The following is a 14,411-nucleotide window of genomic DNA, read 5'->3' as shown; positions in this document are numbered from 1 at the left end:
CAACCAGCTTTCTGACCAGAATGTGCCTGGGTCCTCCTCTGATTGCTCAGCCAGCCTCTGCCCTTCCCCAGCCTCCTCCACAACCTCCAGAGCCATACTTCCACTCCCTCTCCTCTCCTTCAGAGTCAGTCTCCACCAGGGGCATGACACTTAGTAGTTCCTTCCACTTCACTCTTCTGACTATCTGCTATTATTCCTGGGAGCCACTGGAGCCCCTCTACCAGAGTACAGACCAAAGGACCCCTATCACTAGGACCCCCCTTCCATATCTTCTCCAGTTCATTCTTTTGACCTTTCTCCAGCTTCCCATCCTCCTTCTTCCTGATGTTGCTGTTATTTGACATGGCTGCATCTAACCCCACCTCTGTCTTCTTATCTATGACCTCTTTATCTGGTTCATTGGCAAGGACCTGCATGTCTGCCTTTATCTGGAAGTCACAGAGAATCTTAGCCCTGTTATTCTCCACAACTTTGTGTGAAAGATCACAACTGGGCTTGGGAAGGTCCAGTCCCTACACTGTGTATATGTTCCTGTACAGAACATCAGCTACTTGTTGGTACCATTCAGTGCATGCTGTCCCTGCCAGAATCTTACACTCTGCCACTATGTTCTGGTCTGTCTCTGAGGCTGAATGCAATATTCAGATGTGGTCTAACCAATGTAGAATATGGAGGAACCATGATTCCCTCTTATTTTTCACACTTCATACCTGCTGATTCAGCACAGACTCTGTGGGTTTTTCACCTGCATCAGACAAAGAATATCAGCAACAAGCTGCTCATGTTGGCTCATGTTCAGCTTGTGATTCATGAAGAGAGAGAGATTCTTTTCACATGTGCGGCTGCCCAGGATGCTCTCTTCAATTCTAAATATGTGCTTTGATTTTTTTCTACACAAAAAGAAGGACTTGGATATGTCCATATTGAATTTTATCCCACTCCCAGAAAAAGGAATTTAGATTGGTTTTTTTTAACTTGTTCAATATAATAAAAGTTTTAAAGTAAAAGTTACTACTTTCCACATAAATCAGATGTTCTTATGCCTCATTATATTTTCTCTCTGATTCAGATCAGGCCTCAGTAGGATAATGTAGCATTTGGGGAGAAAGATACAAACCAAGAGACCAGTCCCAGAGGCCAAGATGGAGAAAATCTCCACAGCCACCATGGACTAGTGTGTGTATTTTAAGAATGTACCAAGCAGAATTCGATTGGAAGTTATGTACTATATTGAATGTTATAATTTTAAAGGCATAAATTGAAGTTTAAATAAGAGTTGAATGGATAAAATTAAAAGATATAAAGGTGTCATACTCCAATTAGTAACTACAGGGGGAAATTTGTTTAATGAGAAAAGACAATATGAAATTGAAACAGGACAGACAAAAGTATAAATATAATGATTAGAAAGACATTGAAACTTAGAAAAAAATATATAATTGAAGTTAAATATGAGATAATCAAAAATAAAGTTGAGAAAACCAAGGGAGGGGAAAAATTATGGAGAAAATGTTAAAATAGTAATAAGATATGGAATAGAACACACAGATGAATATGAAATTGAATTTGTGATAACCCAGGATCATGCTATTCTCAAAATAAAAAAGATGTTTTATTTGTATTATGTTTTTGTGAAAACCCAAATAAAATTTTTATCAAAAAAAATCTTTCCCTAACCTAATTGGAATTGTCTGGTAATATTCATCTCAATTGTTGATATTCTCCCTATTAATGATAGTTGTAAATTTTCCCATTTTGCCAAGTCTGCCAAGATCTGTTGCTTGAGTTGCTGTCAAATGTATCCCCAAATTTTTAACCTTATTTGTGACCTGGATCTTCAAAATCTTATGGTTCTTGATGAATGTATTTTTTTCTTTTTATGTACACTGAGAGCATATGCAACAAAGTCAAATTCCTTGTGTCTCCAATCACACTTGGCCAATAAATTCTCTTCTCTTCTCTTCTCTTCTCTTCTCTTCTCTTCTCTTCTCTTCTCTTCTCTTCTCTTGCTGTTGCTGTTGCTGTTGCTGTTGCTGTTGCTGTTCGTTTTGCTATTCTGTAATTCTATTCTGTTCTGTCCTGTCCTGTTCTATTTTGTTCTATTCTAAATTCTATTCTAAATTCTACTCAAAATTCTGAATTCTAAATTCTATTCTGTTCTGTTCTGTTCTGTTTTGTTCTGTCCTGTCCTGTCCTACCCTACCCTACCCTACCCTACCCTACCCTACCCTACCCTATCCTATCGCATCGCATCGCATCCCATCCCATTCCATTCCACTGACTTGCTTAGGACTGCCCTATAACGTAGGTGTCTCTGGACTTTCATCTCCTCTTCAAAAAGCAGATGTTAGTTATAGTAGGTGTTTGTAAAGCTTCAGTTTATATAATAGGATGAGATTAATTTGTGGAGAGTCTGAACACTTAAAGATCAAAGATGTATCACACCAAGCTTTCTTTCTACATAAGGCACTGGGACACAATATGAAAAACAACATCAAATAAATAACATCGTTATTTATTCATTTAGTTATTAATTCAATTTCTATATCTGTCCATTTTAAACAAGTGACTTTTATTGTAACCAGTTGTAGCATTTGACAATGTGTTATTTAATGTTCCTCATTCTCTATCATCGTGTTTTAGAAATGTCATAAGATGTTAAACATGCTTCAAAGGAAAATTAAAATGTTTCTTGGGTGTCCACCAGTTAGAGATTTTTGTTCCTTATCATATTTTCCCTACAATTCAGATTGGGCCTCAGTAGGATAATGAAGCATTTGGGGAAAAAGATACAAGCCAAGAGACCAGCCCCAGAGGCCAAGATGGAGAAGATCTCCACGGCCACCATGGACTTCCCTTTGGTGCTCAGGTAGCTGGGGAGGAAGGTGATCCAAACACTGCAAAAGACCAGCATGCTGAAAGTAATAAACTTGGCTTCATTAAAACTGTCAGGCAATTTCCTAGCCAGAAAGGCCACGGTGAAACTGATGAGGGCCAGGAAACCCAGGTAGGCGAGGACAGCATAAAACATTGACGCTGAGCCTTCCTGACATTCAGAAATGATCTCACCAGTCAAGGAGTGGAAGTCCAAGTGGGGAAATGGAGGGGAGGTTACCAGCCAGGTGACACAAAGAACGGCTTGGATCAGGGGACATGCTATGACAATGGAATTGGTCAGTGATATTCCTAAGAGTTTCCTTGACCTGTTCCCTGGTTTGGTGGCCATGAAGGCCAGAACCACCATGACAGTTTTTGCCAAGACAGAGGAAACTGCAAGAGAAAAGAGAATGGCAAAGGCAGTTTGTCGGAAGAGACAGGTGAGCTTCCTGGGTTGACCAATGAAGAAGAAGGAGGAGAAGAAGCAAAGCAGGAGGGAGACCAGGAGGAGGTAGGTGAGATCTCTGTTATTGGCCTTGACAATTGGTGTGTCACAATGTTTAAGGAAAACTGCCAGGACTCCCAATGTGATCATGGAGAGAGAAAGAGTGAGAGAAACTAAAACATATCCCAGGGTGTCTTGATAAGAGAGAAAGTGGAGCTTCTTGGCAATGCATTTGACCTTGTCCTTGTTGGGATACTGGTCTTCTGGGCAGGGATCACAGGAAGCTGCATCTGAAATAAAGTCACTTTACATTTGGTGGTATATAAAAAAGGGGCAAATCATCCTTCAATATTGATTTATTCAATACTGAAGGTGATTTTTGAAGAGGTAATTAGAATTTCTGGTTTTTTCTGAAGACTTCAATTCTCATCCAAGAAAAACCAGAAAGTCCCGTTTCCTCTTGAAAAAGCACCTTTGGGACAAACAAGTTCTCTACTTTGGATTTTGGATTGACTCATTCTGACTATTTGCTTCTATAGGGAAGGGCAGGAAGACAAAGTTAGGTGGATCTCCCCTTTCTCCAACAGGTCTATGAACCTCCTGGGAGACTGATAGCGCCGACAGAAGATGCTCATCTTAAATAATAAAAATTAAAACTTGACCCTCAACAACCCACTCCTTCATGGAAAGTTTGATTGCTGGTTTCCTTGATGGGTTGCAAGAGAAGGACTAGAAAATCTAGAAAGGGAACCCATGAATTCTGCCCTGAAACTATCCTGCATTAAATTGCTGTGGAGCAGGAATGGTGGCTAGGAGGATAATTTAGATCCATCAACTCCAAGATTCTGCTGCAAAGGATGAATATTTTGAAAAATGTCAATCCATTAAAAAAACTTCATAGTTGTTTCTACTGAATGGTTTCCTTCATCTTGGAAGATCTACACTGAAAGTGTGCTCTACCTGTCTGATTAGAAATAGCCCCCTCTGGACAAGGGGCACATTGGTAGCAGCAAACTTCCTTGCCTTCTGGAACTCTCTTCCTCTCTCCTGCCTGGCACCTCTTGATGCCACACCTGGCAAAGGGCACCCTTCTAGAAGAGAAAAGAGAAATGCTATAGGTGGCCTAAGCAATTAACATGTTTCATGTATTCATATATACATTTTTGTTTTCATTGTCAACATGTTTACAAAAAGTCTATTGGAACCCAGGAAATGCTATAGGGGGATTAAAGCCAGTGACACTTCACACCACCGATAGATTCTAGAGATTGGAACTGGGACTTGGCACATTAAAGAAGACTTGGGAATTGAACTACAGCTTTCCTAAAACAAACAGTCATGGGAATCTAATTGAATGGGAATCATCTATGGAAACAGGTGTTGGCTGCTCTAAATGCATCCTGGATTTCAAGCAGAACGTCAAATATTTTACATGCAAACCATGTTTTTCTAAACAGATGGTTGCCAAATTTCTGATTCAGTGACCTTTTTCCAGTAAGGAGGAAGTTTTGAATCCCCAGAAGAGAATGAGTCTTTTGCTGAATTTCTTTGACCTTCCAGCTCACCTTTCTTGACCAGACAATTGCATTGGAGTTGATGGTGAAATCCTGGCCTGGGGAGCCCCAGGATCTATTTGTCCAACTTTCACAGGGACAAACGATAAATTGGGGAGGAAAACCCAGTTCAGAAGATCATAACCAGCAGATCCCAGTCCATTTTCTGAGAAGGAGATTTCATCACCAGCACTGTTGTTGAACTGGACATTGCTCAAATAGGGAAGAAGCTGAAAGAAAAGAGATCTTCAGAAATTGGAGTCATTGGCTAAAAGCCCCAAATGAGACATAATGGCTGCTATCATTCTGGGCTGGTCACCGTTTTAGGAGATTTTCCTGAATATGGACAACTGGAGGACAGAATGGAAAGGGGACAATGACATGATTAAAACCTTTGAATAGATGAAAGGTATGAATAGGGATCTAGAAGGCATTATTTTTGATCCTAAGCAAGAATGAGGAGCATGGGGGACATGCCCTCAAAGTGACAGGAGGGATGTTCAGAAATAATGTCAGAAAGGATTCCTTCACAGAAAGAGTAGAGGAAGCTTGGAACCAACTCCCAGTGTAGGTTGTGGGTCAATCATCAGTATCTGAGTTTAAACAGGCTTGAGATAAACACATATCCGTCATCCAACAACAAAATAAAATGAAATAAAAATAAATTGTAAAGAATAACAAAAAAAATAAATTAAAGAGAAATAAAAAAGATAAACTCAAAGGGCAGACTTGATGGACCATTTAGGTTTTTTTCTGCTGTCCATTTTCTATATTTCTGTCAGGGTTCCAAGTAACTTACCCACAGCAAACAAAACTCCAAGGAAGGCAATTTCCTCAAAGAACAATTTTTTGCATATATCATATTGGCACAGGCTGGTGAAAATGGACTCTGACTATTTCTGAAGTTTCCACCTAATTAAAAGTAAATGTTTTTCACTTTCCCAAAACAATTAGTCACATGGTCCAATCATGTTACTGTCCAGTTGCTGGGTAACTCCTGTCCCCTCCTTCCGAGCACCTGCAGGAATGTCCTTGGTTCGCAAGAGAAAGTATTTTGTTTTGGTTACAACACCCCCATTATCTCCATTCTCTCCTCCCTGTCGCTCTCCTTTGGTGTGTCAGCATAAAAGTCTCAAAATGGCCTCAGACAGGCCAGCTTCAGAGTTGACATTTTCTTTGTTTCTAATTAAGAATGTCAGAAAACGTTTCTTTAATTCTCTCTTATTCTTTCATCTCTTACTTCTTGTCCTGCCCTAAAGTGCTTTGGATTAGAAGTCAACCCCTTCTTCTCTGTGACAACCCCTCAGATGTTGGAAGACAGCCATCATGTCACCTCTAATCTTACTAATTCATCAGGTACCTAGTTTTTGCAACTTACAAAACCATGAAAACCAAACGCCACAGCGAGGAAGCACTGAGGGGCACAGGGGATGGGTGTAAGAGTGGAAGGACATTGAGGTAGAGAATTAAAAGGAGGGGTATTTGGTGGAGTGAGCAAGGGGGCTCTGAAGTAGCCACGGCTGAGCAAAGCGGAGCTGAGCCTTTCAGCCTTATGAGCCTTCCTAAGATGCAGACCAGTTATAATAATCTGGCCACAAGAAATTATTTCCTCCCAAGGAATGTGTGATGGAGAAGCAACTCAGTCAAATGGAAAATTGCATGGTTATAACACAAGAATCAAGACTGGAAGGGAGAGGACGCTATAGGGTGAAGTGTTGGGTAAAGGGGAGTTAAACCCTGGAAAATGGACCAGAATTCCCAATCCTTAAAAGTGAAGGCTGGCAAGGAAAGGTGGTTATGCTGCCTTCCTGGCTAGAAAAAAATAGAACCTAGAATGAAAGAGCAACTGGTAACTCATTTAGAAATTGTTGTGGGACCAAAATGCAGGACCCAAACAAATAATCAAGGCTCACTACTTAATTTGTCGTTAAGATGCATCTTGGAGGAATTTTCTCCAGAAATAATGGGAGGGACGCCTGCAGAAAAAAGGATGAACTTATTATATTTATGCATTTCAGAAAGGAGGAAAAAATGATATTTTAATTCATACACATGTAACAATCTAAGTAAGCATGGACTTCCAGTTTGAGCTTCTTTGGCGATGAACCAAAATCCATGATCGTGCACGGTTTCGATCCGTGCTTGCCACCGGAGCGCCCCAAGCAGGCTTGATTTGGGGCTAAGCCATCCCGTAGAGGTGGTGAAGAGGGGAGAGACCACCAGCACTGTCGAGGAGAGCCGCATCTCTCCTCCTCAGCTGGCCATTACTCCCTTTCCCAAAGGCGGTTGAAGCGGTGGTCAGAAATGGCCACCTCAAAGAAGAACTCGACCGGAAAAGAATGTGCAGGAGGGAGATAAGAAGATAAAGTTTTGGTTGACTGAGTTAAACTGAAAAAGCAACAACGTAAGGTACCCTGGAATTTGAACTATAAAAAATAACATTGTTCCCAAAGAAGACTTTGAGGCAGCGAAGGAGAAAGGGAAAGGAAAGGATTTGGCTTTTTTTTTCTTCCCTTCCTTATACTGACAGCTAAGAGATTTAAGTAAGAAATTGACAAAAATCCACTTTGACATCAATAGGCATTTAAGCTGAAAATAAAATGTCAAAGGGATAATAAAGACTTTTGGATACTCAAAAACCTTTAAAAGCAGGAAAGGAGAGAAAAGGAAAGAATAAAAGGGCAGGATCTGAAAAAATGGAGGAGACTGCCTGGAACTAAAAGGAACTTACAGTGAAACCTTAACAAGATTCCTAAAAGATACATTCTAACTGAAACTTTGTAACAAAATAATAGAACCACAGGAAGAGAAAGTGGAAAAAAGAAGCAAGAAGAAACAGTTTTGGATTATTTGGATTACTTGGTGATTTTTGGATTTTTGGCTATTGGATTTAAATGACTAAAATCAAATATATATATATATTTGTTTTCTGAGGTTTCACGGATATTTGTACGTGGATCTTTGGTTATTCGGAGAAAAACCCGAATAACCAAAGATCCATATATTATATATATATATATATATATATATATATATATATATATATATTATTTTTCGGTACTTACATGTATGGCCTTCAGCTTTGTTCGGGTATTTTCCCACGCCATTATAGTTGTGCTTTTAAAGTTGTAGCAACGTTTCAGCAGAATCTCATCAGTCTGAGAAGCACAGAGCTGAAGACAGAAGCCTGAAGATGATGAATGAGACTTCATCGAAACGTTGCCTAGATACTTCCAATCTTACGCGGGAGAAAACCCAAATAACCAAAGATCCACATACAAATACCCGAGAACCTCAGAAAACATTATATATATATATATATATATATATATATATATATATATATATATATATATATATATATATATATATATATATATTAGCTTTATAAACGGTATTTTCACGTCATTGTAGTTGTGCTTTAATGTTGTAGCTACAATTTTGAAAGCAGAACTACCGAGGTATCAAACAAGCTGATATGATATAGATATACCCAGGAAAACTTATAGATATAGATATAGATATATAGATATAGATATAGATATAGATATAGATATAGATATAGATATAGATATAGATATAGATATATTAAAAGCACCTTAGCCATGCCCACAGAACCGTTCGTTAAAAAATTTGAATCCCATCCCTGGCAGAGTGGGCTTCATATGGGTCAATGCCAACATGTTGCTCCTAATAAATCTTTTGGATCTTTTTGAAGCTTGGCTCAAAGCTCATGATTTAATTAGGGCAATCTCTGGAACCCTGACACTGGTTTTATGCAGATTTGATGCAGGGATATCATGCCATAAAGATATTTAACTCAAGAAATTGACATGAGGAGCTTCCTCTCTAAAGATCTGTGGCCTGAATAAGATCTGTTTTGACTTGAACTGTCCTGACCCAACCTAGTTCCAAGAGAGCAAACACAAGACAAAGGCAGCAGCACAACCTTTTATTGGTTCAGCTAAGAATTCTATTTCTTCACAGATAAAAGGCTGCTTCCAATTAATCAGCACTGATAAGAAAGAGCTTTGCCAAATTTTTGCAAGGCTGCCAAAAAACAACAGATAAGAAATAGTTTTCAGTACAACAGTCTTAAAATACCAACTGTAATGTCCACGAGGCTGAGTTTCAAAACGTCTTTGCTTCCTACAAAGAATGTTCTCTGCACAGCTGCCTTTTATCTTCTTGAAGGAGGGGCCATTACCTTACAGCCTTATTCCCAAGTCGCCCGTGCTGTTGTAGCTGCTCTTTCCTGCAAGCAACCTTGCGTTCATGCATGCACTTGGCACAGGCTCCTCAGGAACCTCCTCATTGTTCCTGCCAGCCCCCACAATCTCTGAAGGCAGCAGTCCACTCCCTAATGGTCCTGGCCCCTCATTTGAGTCCTTGCTCTTCTCAGCCACCTGCACCTGCTGTCGGATAACCACAACATCAACTCAGAAGGCAGAAACAGTCCATTAACTTCATTTTTGAGGGCAAGGTATAGTTTTGCCAAAGTCAAAGGAAGTACAGTAAGGCAAAGCCTAGTTTGAGGATCCTGTGTCAATTCCCTCATAAACTTCCCCTGTTTCCCAGGCCTATCCTCCCATTGGCCCCTCATGCCCAATCATAATCAAAAGAGAAGTTTTTGGCAGTTCTTGGAATGCAGCTGCACTTTTCTCTCTGGCTGGTTGTCCTTCAGATGTTTTCTCCAGCTGGCCCAAAGTACATCAGAGGTGCTCCATTCCCCTTCCCAAAAAGCTTCCCTCCACTCCAGCATCTATGGCAGGCAGGCCCTGAAGTAAGACAAAAGAAGAAGTGAGGTGGCAGATCTGACACCCAGAGATTACCTGCCAGGACTGGACATTTGAGATCCTCTCTCCAAGTCTCAGCATGGATGGTTGCCCTCTGGATCCATGCATTGCATGTAATGCGTGTGCCAGAGCATAAATGGCATTGTAGATATTGTAGCTTTCTCCGGTAATGCTTGTTTCAAACCAGTAGGATGGCAGATTCTGTAAATTCTCCTTTCCTGTACATGGTTTTTCCCCCTTTGGAGGGGTCTTTCCAGGCTTGTGGATGTTGCAGTCAAAGACCCATTCCCACCATCGTGGGAGAAAGACATCTTCTTGTGGGTTCAAAGGGTCTAAAGACAGGAGAAAACGGCTGAATTCTGAGACATCCCCAGTGTGGTGCCTAAAATTCAAAGCCCCATGGAAGGACTTTATAATTTTCAATAGATATTGAGATTTCAGCACATTAAGTTTCCAATTGGATGTAAAGATCCAAACTTTCAGAAATGATGCTTTTCTAAGTATGCCATAAACATACACAACTGCGTGTACATTTGCAATAGTATTAGAGTCTCCAAACAGAATAATCACTTCCCCTTTAGACCAAGTGTTGAAAATATGGTTTACTTTTGAATCTGAAGCAGTAGTAAGATCAAGTGTTATCATTTGAGTGAAGGCCAGGCAGATCTCCTTCTCCTTGAGCATTGGCACCAGAGACGAGGTGAAAAGTTCTCCATCATCATTTTCAGGGGCCACCAGCCCAACCCAGTTCCACTGGAAATACAGGAGCAGCTGGACTAAACCCTCAAACTGAGCAAATTCCTTGGGATTTATCCGGAAGAAGGAAGGATAAACTCTTCTGTCTCCCTGAGTGAACTCAAAGCCAACACCAAGCTGGAGAAAACGAAAATCCTCTTTTAGAGACAAAGTGTTGACTTGCAAAGCTTCCCTGATCTGCTCCCGAGTTTCCATAGGTCAGGGGAGGGGCCTTACAGCTGCACCAAGGAATTCACCCCTCAGTCAAAACAGGACACAGCCTTGCCAGCCAAAGTCAACGCCATCTCCACGGAGACCCACAATGGCTGGAGGGAATGACTTATACGACTCGCAGAATTGCTTCGTTGGATAATGTGACTGGTAGCACACTTTGGGGGGAGGGGAAAGAGGGTCAGAACCAAGGTGCAAATTGAGTGAAGTGAGAGCTGGCTTCCCATAGGTAGAGCCAACATGGCGCTCCTAATAAACCACTGGATTTTTCTTTCTAAATGGCTTGAGACTGCTAATTTTATTATGGAATTGGTCAGAACCCTGACACAATGTACACTTTAATGGTGACTTTAAGGGCCCCCATTGTGTGATTTCTTGCCCCACCAGTAAGATTTACTCATTGTGAGTGGAAAGCTTCATTTTCCTCCCTTCTAAGGAAGAGACATCGGTGACCTATTTTGCCTGGCTGTGATAGATCATAAGTCAAAGGAACAAAACATCCACACAGAGAATAAACTCCACTGAAAGGTGCAGAAAGATGGTAAACTTCTATGAATGTCGGGAAGTAATTCCTCTTTCAGAATTATATCAATATTGCTTTGTGGTTATATAAAAATGTATCTTCACACAAAAAATACAAAAATCAACTCAACTATAGGATGGATGGTCAAAATCAATTAATTCTGATGTGTGTCCGCTCGTAACACCTTTGCTTTCATCCTTAGCTTCTGTGTGTGTTTCTGTTCTTTGTGTTTTCCATATTTTATCCAGTGCTTACCTGTGGGATCTTGAAGATGCTGAAGATGGAAGCCATCAGCCTTGAGGATTTGGGGTCATCACATCCAATGACAGAGAGTAGAGGGTCCTTCATGTAACATTTATAACCTGGAACCATTTGGCCTCGTGTGGAGAGCAGGGAGAGACTGATCAAAGAAATCTGCCACTCCGTTTGGTAATTGTTTTGGATGTGGAAGCCAAGGGTGATGTTGGGGAGGAGAAACAGATCCTTGTTGACTTCTTTAACTGCAAACATTAAGGCCAGGAACTGTTGGAAGTTTTTGGGTATAGGCCTATAGTAAGAAAAAACAGAGGGGGACCTTGCAAGGAAATCCTGCCTGCAGGTGGACTTTGCCTTGTCATATTTTTGGGGTTAGTTTTCAACAGCAAGTCCCAAGTTTCATTATTAGGATTAGTGAGAGAGGAGAAAGGCCCTATCTCCACATCATGGACAATTTTATACGATTCTACCATCCCTTCCTTCTTCATATGTCCATGAAGATTTTCAATCATCCAGGTCATAGTTGCATCAAAAGTGGCTTTTATTTTGGAAAGGCAACTGGACTGATTTTTGAGAAAAAACAAAATGTTTCACCTTGGACGTTTCATCAATTGTATTGGATGTATGCGTACGGAGATGGAAGGACAGCTACTGACAGTTGAGATTAGTTGGTGGGAGGGAGAATGGAAAGGTTGTGTTTTCTTTGAAGTCAACTGGTTTTAATGCTCTGTGGGTACCATGGTGGGTACTTGGGGGTTTACTTGTGAGCTCAGGGTCACCTGAGTCAGAAGTGTGGAATTTTCTTGGAACAGCCAAATGGACTGCATCACAAATTGGGGGATAGACATTGTCTTATCCCTCCCCCTCTGTTGAGGATGGGTTGCTCAGTTCTAACATAGATGGCCTCTTTGACCCCTCTTTCAAACCAATGGTCCTCTCTATCCAAAGGGTAGACCTTGCTGTCCTCAAAAGAGTGACCCTTATCTTTTAAATGCAGATGGGCCACTGAATCTGGTCCTGGTGGCTTAGATCTCCTATGTTGTGCCATGTGCTGTTGAAGTGGCTGTTTTGTTTCCCCAATGAACAGATCTGCACATGGCTCACTGCATTGTGTTGCATATACCCTGTTGCTCATTTTGTTTTTTATCCTTAAGTTTCTGCCTTAATGTATTCTTGGTTGTTACTCTCTCCCTTGACTATAGCAGAGGAGGTCATGCTGGGTCATTTTTTGGATTTGATGAAGGCCCAGCTAGGCTAGCCATAAATTCTGGGGGATTCCTTGATGTGTTTTAGTTCTTTTTCTTTTCCTTCTTTACTAGTAGGCAAACTTTCAGCCTGGTTGATCGCTCCCAATTTGTGATACATCTTGTTTTTTCCACAAAAAAAAAATCATCCCAGTTGCCTTTTCAAAATAAAACCTCCCTTCTTCACTTTGCTTCCATGACTGGAATCCTCCCCAATTGCTTCTCTTCCACCCTAATCAATTTGAGTCTCTCTTGGAGCAGCTTCTTCAGGTCTGGTCACCATTGCTGACCCAAAGACTCCAGTGGGGGTCACAGCACAGATGGAGTGAAGGCCATTATTCATGAGAAATGTTGATTCTCAAACTCAGGGATTTTGGCAGTACCCTACATTGGAAAAGGACTGAGCTTTCTGGGGGGTTTTAGACCATGATTTTATGTCCAAATAAACATAAGTGAACATCTTTACTAGGCCAGCAAAGTCTCCAAGGTGTTTTCCCTCTCCACTTTCATATGGTGTATAATCATCCAGAGGAAGACTTCTGCAAAGACTGGGAATTCTAGCCTATTTCATGAATTTGGCTATTTATTGAGGAAAGGACAGAAATCTGATCTATACAAAGTTGTATACAAGGATCTTTGCAAACATCACTAGAAAAGTATTTCTAAAAGGAGTTTCTCAATCCAAAAGAAAGAAAACAATCATCTATATTTTTCCATTCAGGTGAATCTTACGAGAATTTATAAATATGAAGTGATGGTTCATTTTGAAAATATTCTATACTGGAGAGGATAAGAGCTGCCAGGGGTAAATTCCCACCAATAACCAGATCACCAGACATGTAATATTTCCATTGATTGTTAGCAGTCATTGGGGGCAGGAGCCAGAAGAGCAGAAGCAGCAGCAGGAGAAGCAGCCCAATCATTCTTGTCACCTTCCCTGCTAGATCAGAAATCAAGGTTTGTGGGAAGCAGAATTGCAGGGAGCACTTGAAACCTCTGCAAGTTTACACAATTATGGCTGCCTTGCCAGCTGGATGGCCTCAAGGCAAATTTATCTGAAGTCCTTTTGCATTAACACGTTTGTATTTTATCTCTTTATTTGTTCCTATCTGGCCTATTCTGAAAGTAGACTATGTGTTGTATCTCATTATTTATTTTAATAATGAAGTCACAAGACTAATCAACCATAAACGAGCATTGTATCAATCGTGCCTTCTCTTACCTGTGTTTTGGCTTTGACACAAAGGGCAGCTGAGTCACACCAAAGCTCAGAGTAAGCTCTCTGGAAGACCAGGTGAGGTCCTCCACCAGGGCATATTTTTCAAACCAAGTTTTACCTTGGAGATTTTTGTGGGTTGAAATCTCCAGGGGAGACATTAAGAATTACTGTTCTTCTGATGATGTCAGGGAAAAGCAATTGTCCTACCCACTTAGCAATATATGTCATTTGCACATCAGGTGGGGAAAAACATGTTTGGGTCTCTTGTGGCTAAGCCACAGAACAGATAGACTTGAGAATTGAGATTTTGACTTACTTGAAAGTGAACACCTGTGCAGAAGATGGAGTTTGGCCTGTGTCATACTATGTTCAGATAGAATGGGTGCTAATGGTGTATGGTGGCAGTCAGGTGTACCCTAGGAAGTGTGAGCAATCATGTCAATATCGAGATGGAATACCTGGTTTAGTTATACCCCCAAGACAAGAAATGGAAAGGATTGACTGATCCGATTTATATGGCTACCCATCTCATG

At 40.7% G+C, this 14,411-nt stretch overlaps 1 protein-coding gene across 1 annotated transcript; it reads right to left on the bottom strand.

Moving 5' to 3' along the window:
• Positions 1–2,556: 2,556 nt before the first annotated feature.
• Positions 2,557–14,036, bottom strand: LOC148133507 (vomeronasal type-2 receptor 26-like). The gene is made up of 6 exons (XM_087963988.1): positions 13,882–14,036; positions 11,416–11,707; positions 10,189–10,424; positions 9,708–10,053; positions 4,888–5,105; positions 2,557–3,626 (listed from the first exon to the last, which is right to left on the bottom strand). The coding sequence occupies exons 1-6, from the start codon at positions 14,034–14,036 to the stop codon at positions 2,708–2,710; spliced, it is 2,166 nt and encodes a 721-aa protein (XP_087820114.1). The 3' UTR covers positions 2,557–2,707.
• Between the last annotated feature and the right edge of the window lie 375 nt (positions 14,037–14,411).

This window comes from Notechis scutatus, chromosome 1 (assembly GCF_049901735.1).
Source record: "Notechis scutatus isolate UNSWTSFEM ecotype Mainland chromosome 1, rNotScu1.2, whole genome shotgun sequence".
NCBI classification, from domain to species: Eukaryota; Metazoa; Chordata; class Lepidosauria; order Squamata; family Elapidae; genus Notechis; species Notechis scutatus.
This window is presented reverse-complemented; position numbering and strand designations above follow the sequence as displayed.

Excerpts from the sequence above, each read along its gene's own strand:
- LOC148133507 (XM_087963988.1), bottom strand. The coding sequence starts at position 14,036 with ATGTCTCCCCTGGAGATTTCAACCCACAAAAATCTCCAAGGTAAAACT. Across the intron at positions 11,708-13,881 it reads GTGTCAAAGCCAAAACACAG|GCCTATACCCAAAAACTTCC; the intron begins GTAAGAGAAGGC and ends TTCTTACTATAG. Across the intron at positions 3,627-4,887 it reads CAATTGTCTGGTCAAGAAAG|TGACTTTATTTCAGATGCAG; the intron begins GTGAGCTGGAAG and ends CCAAATGTAAAG.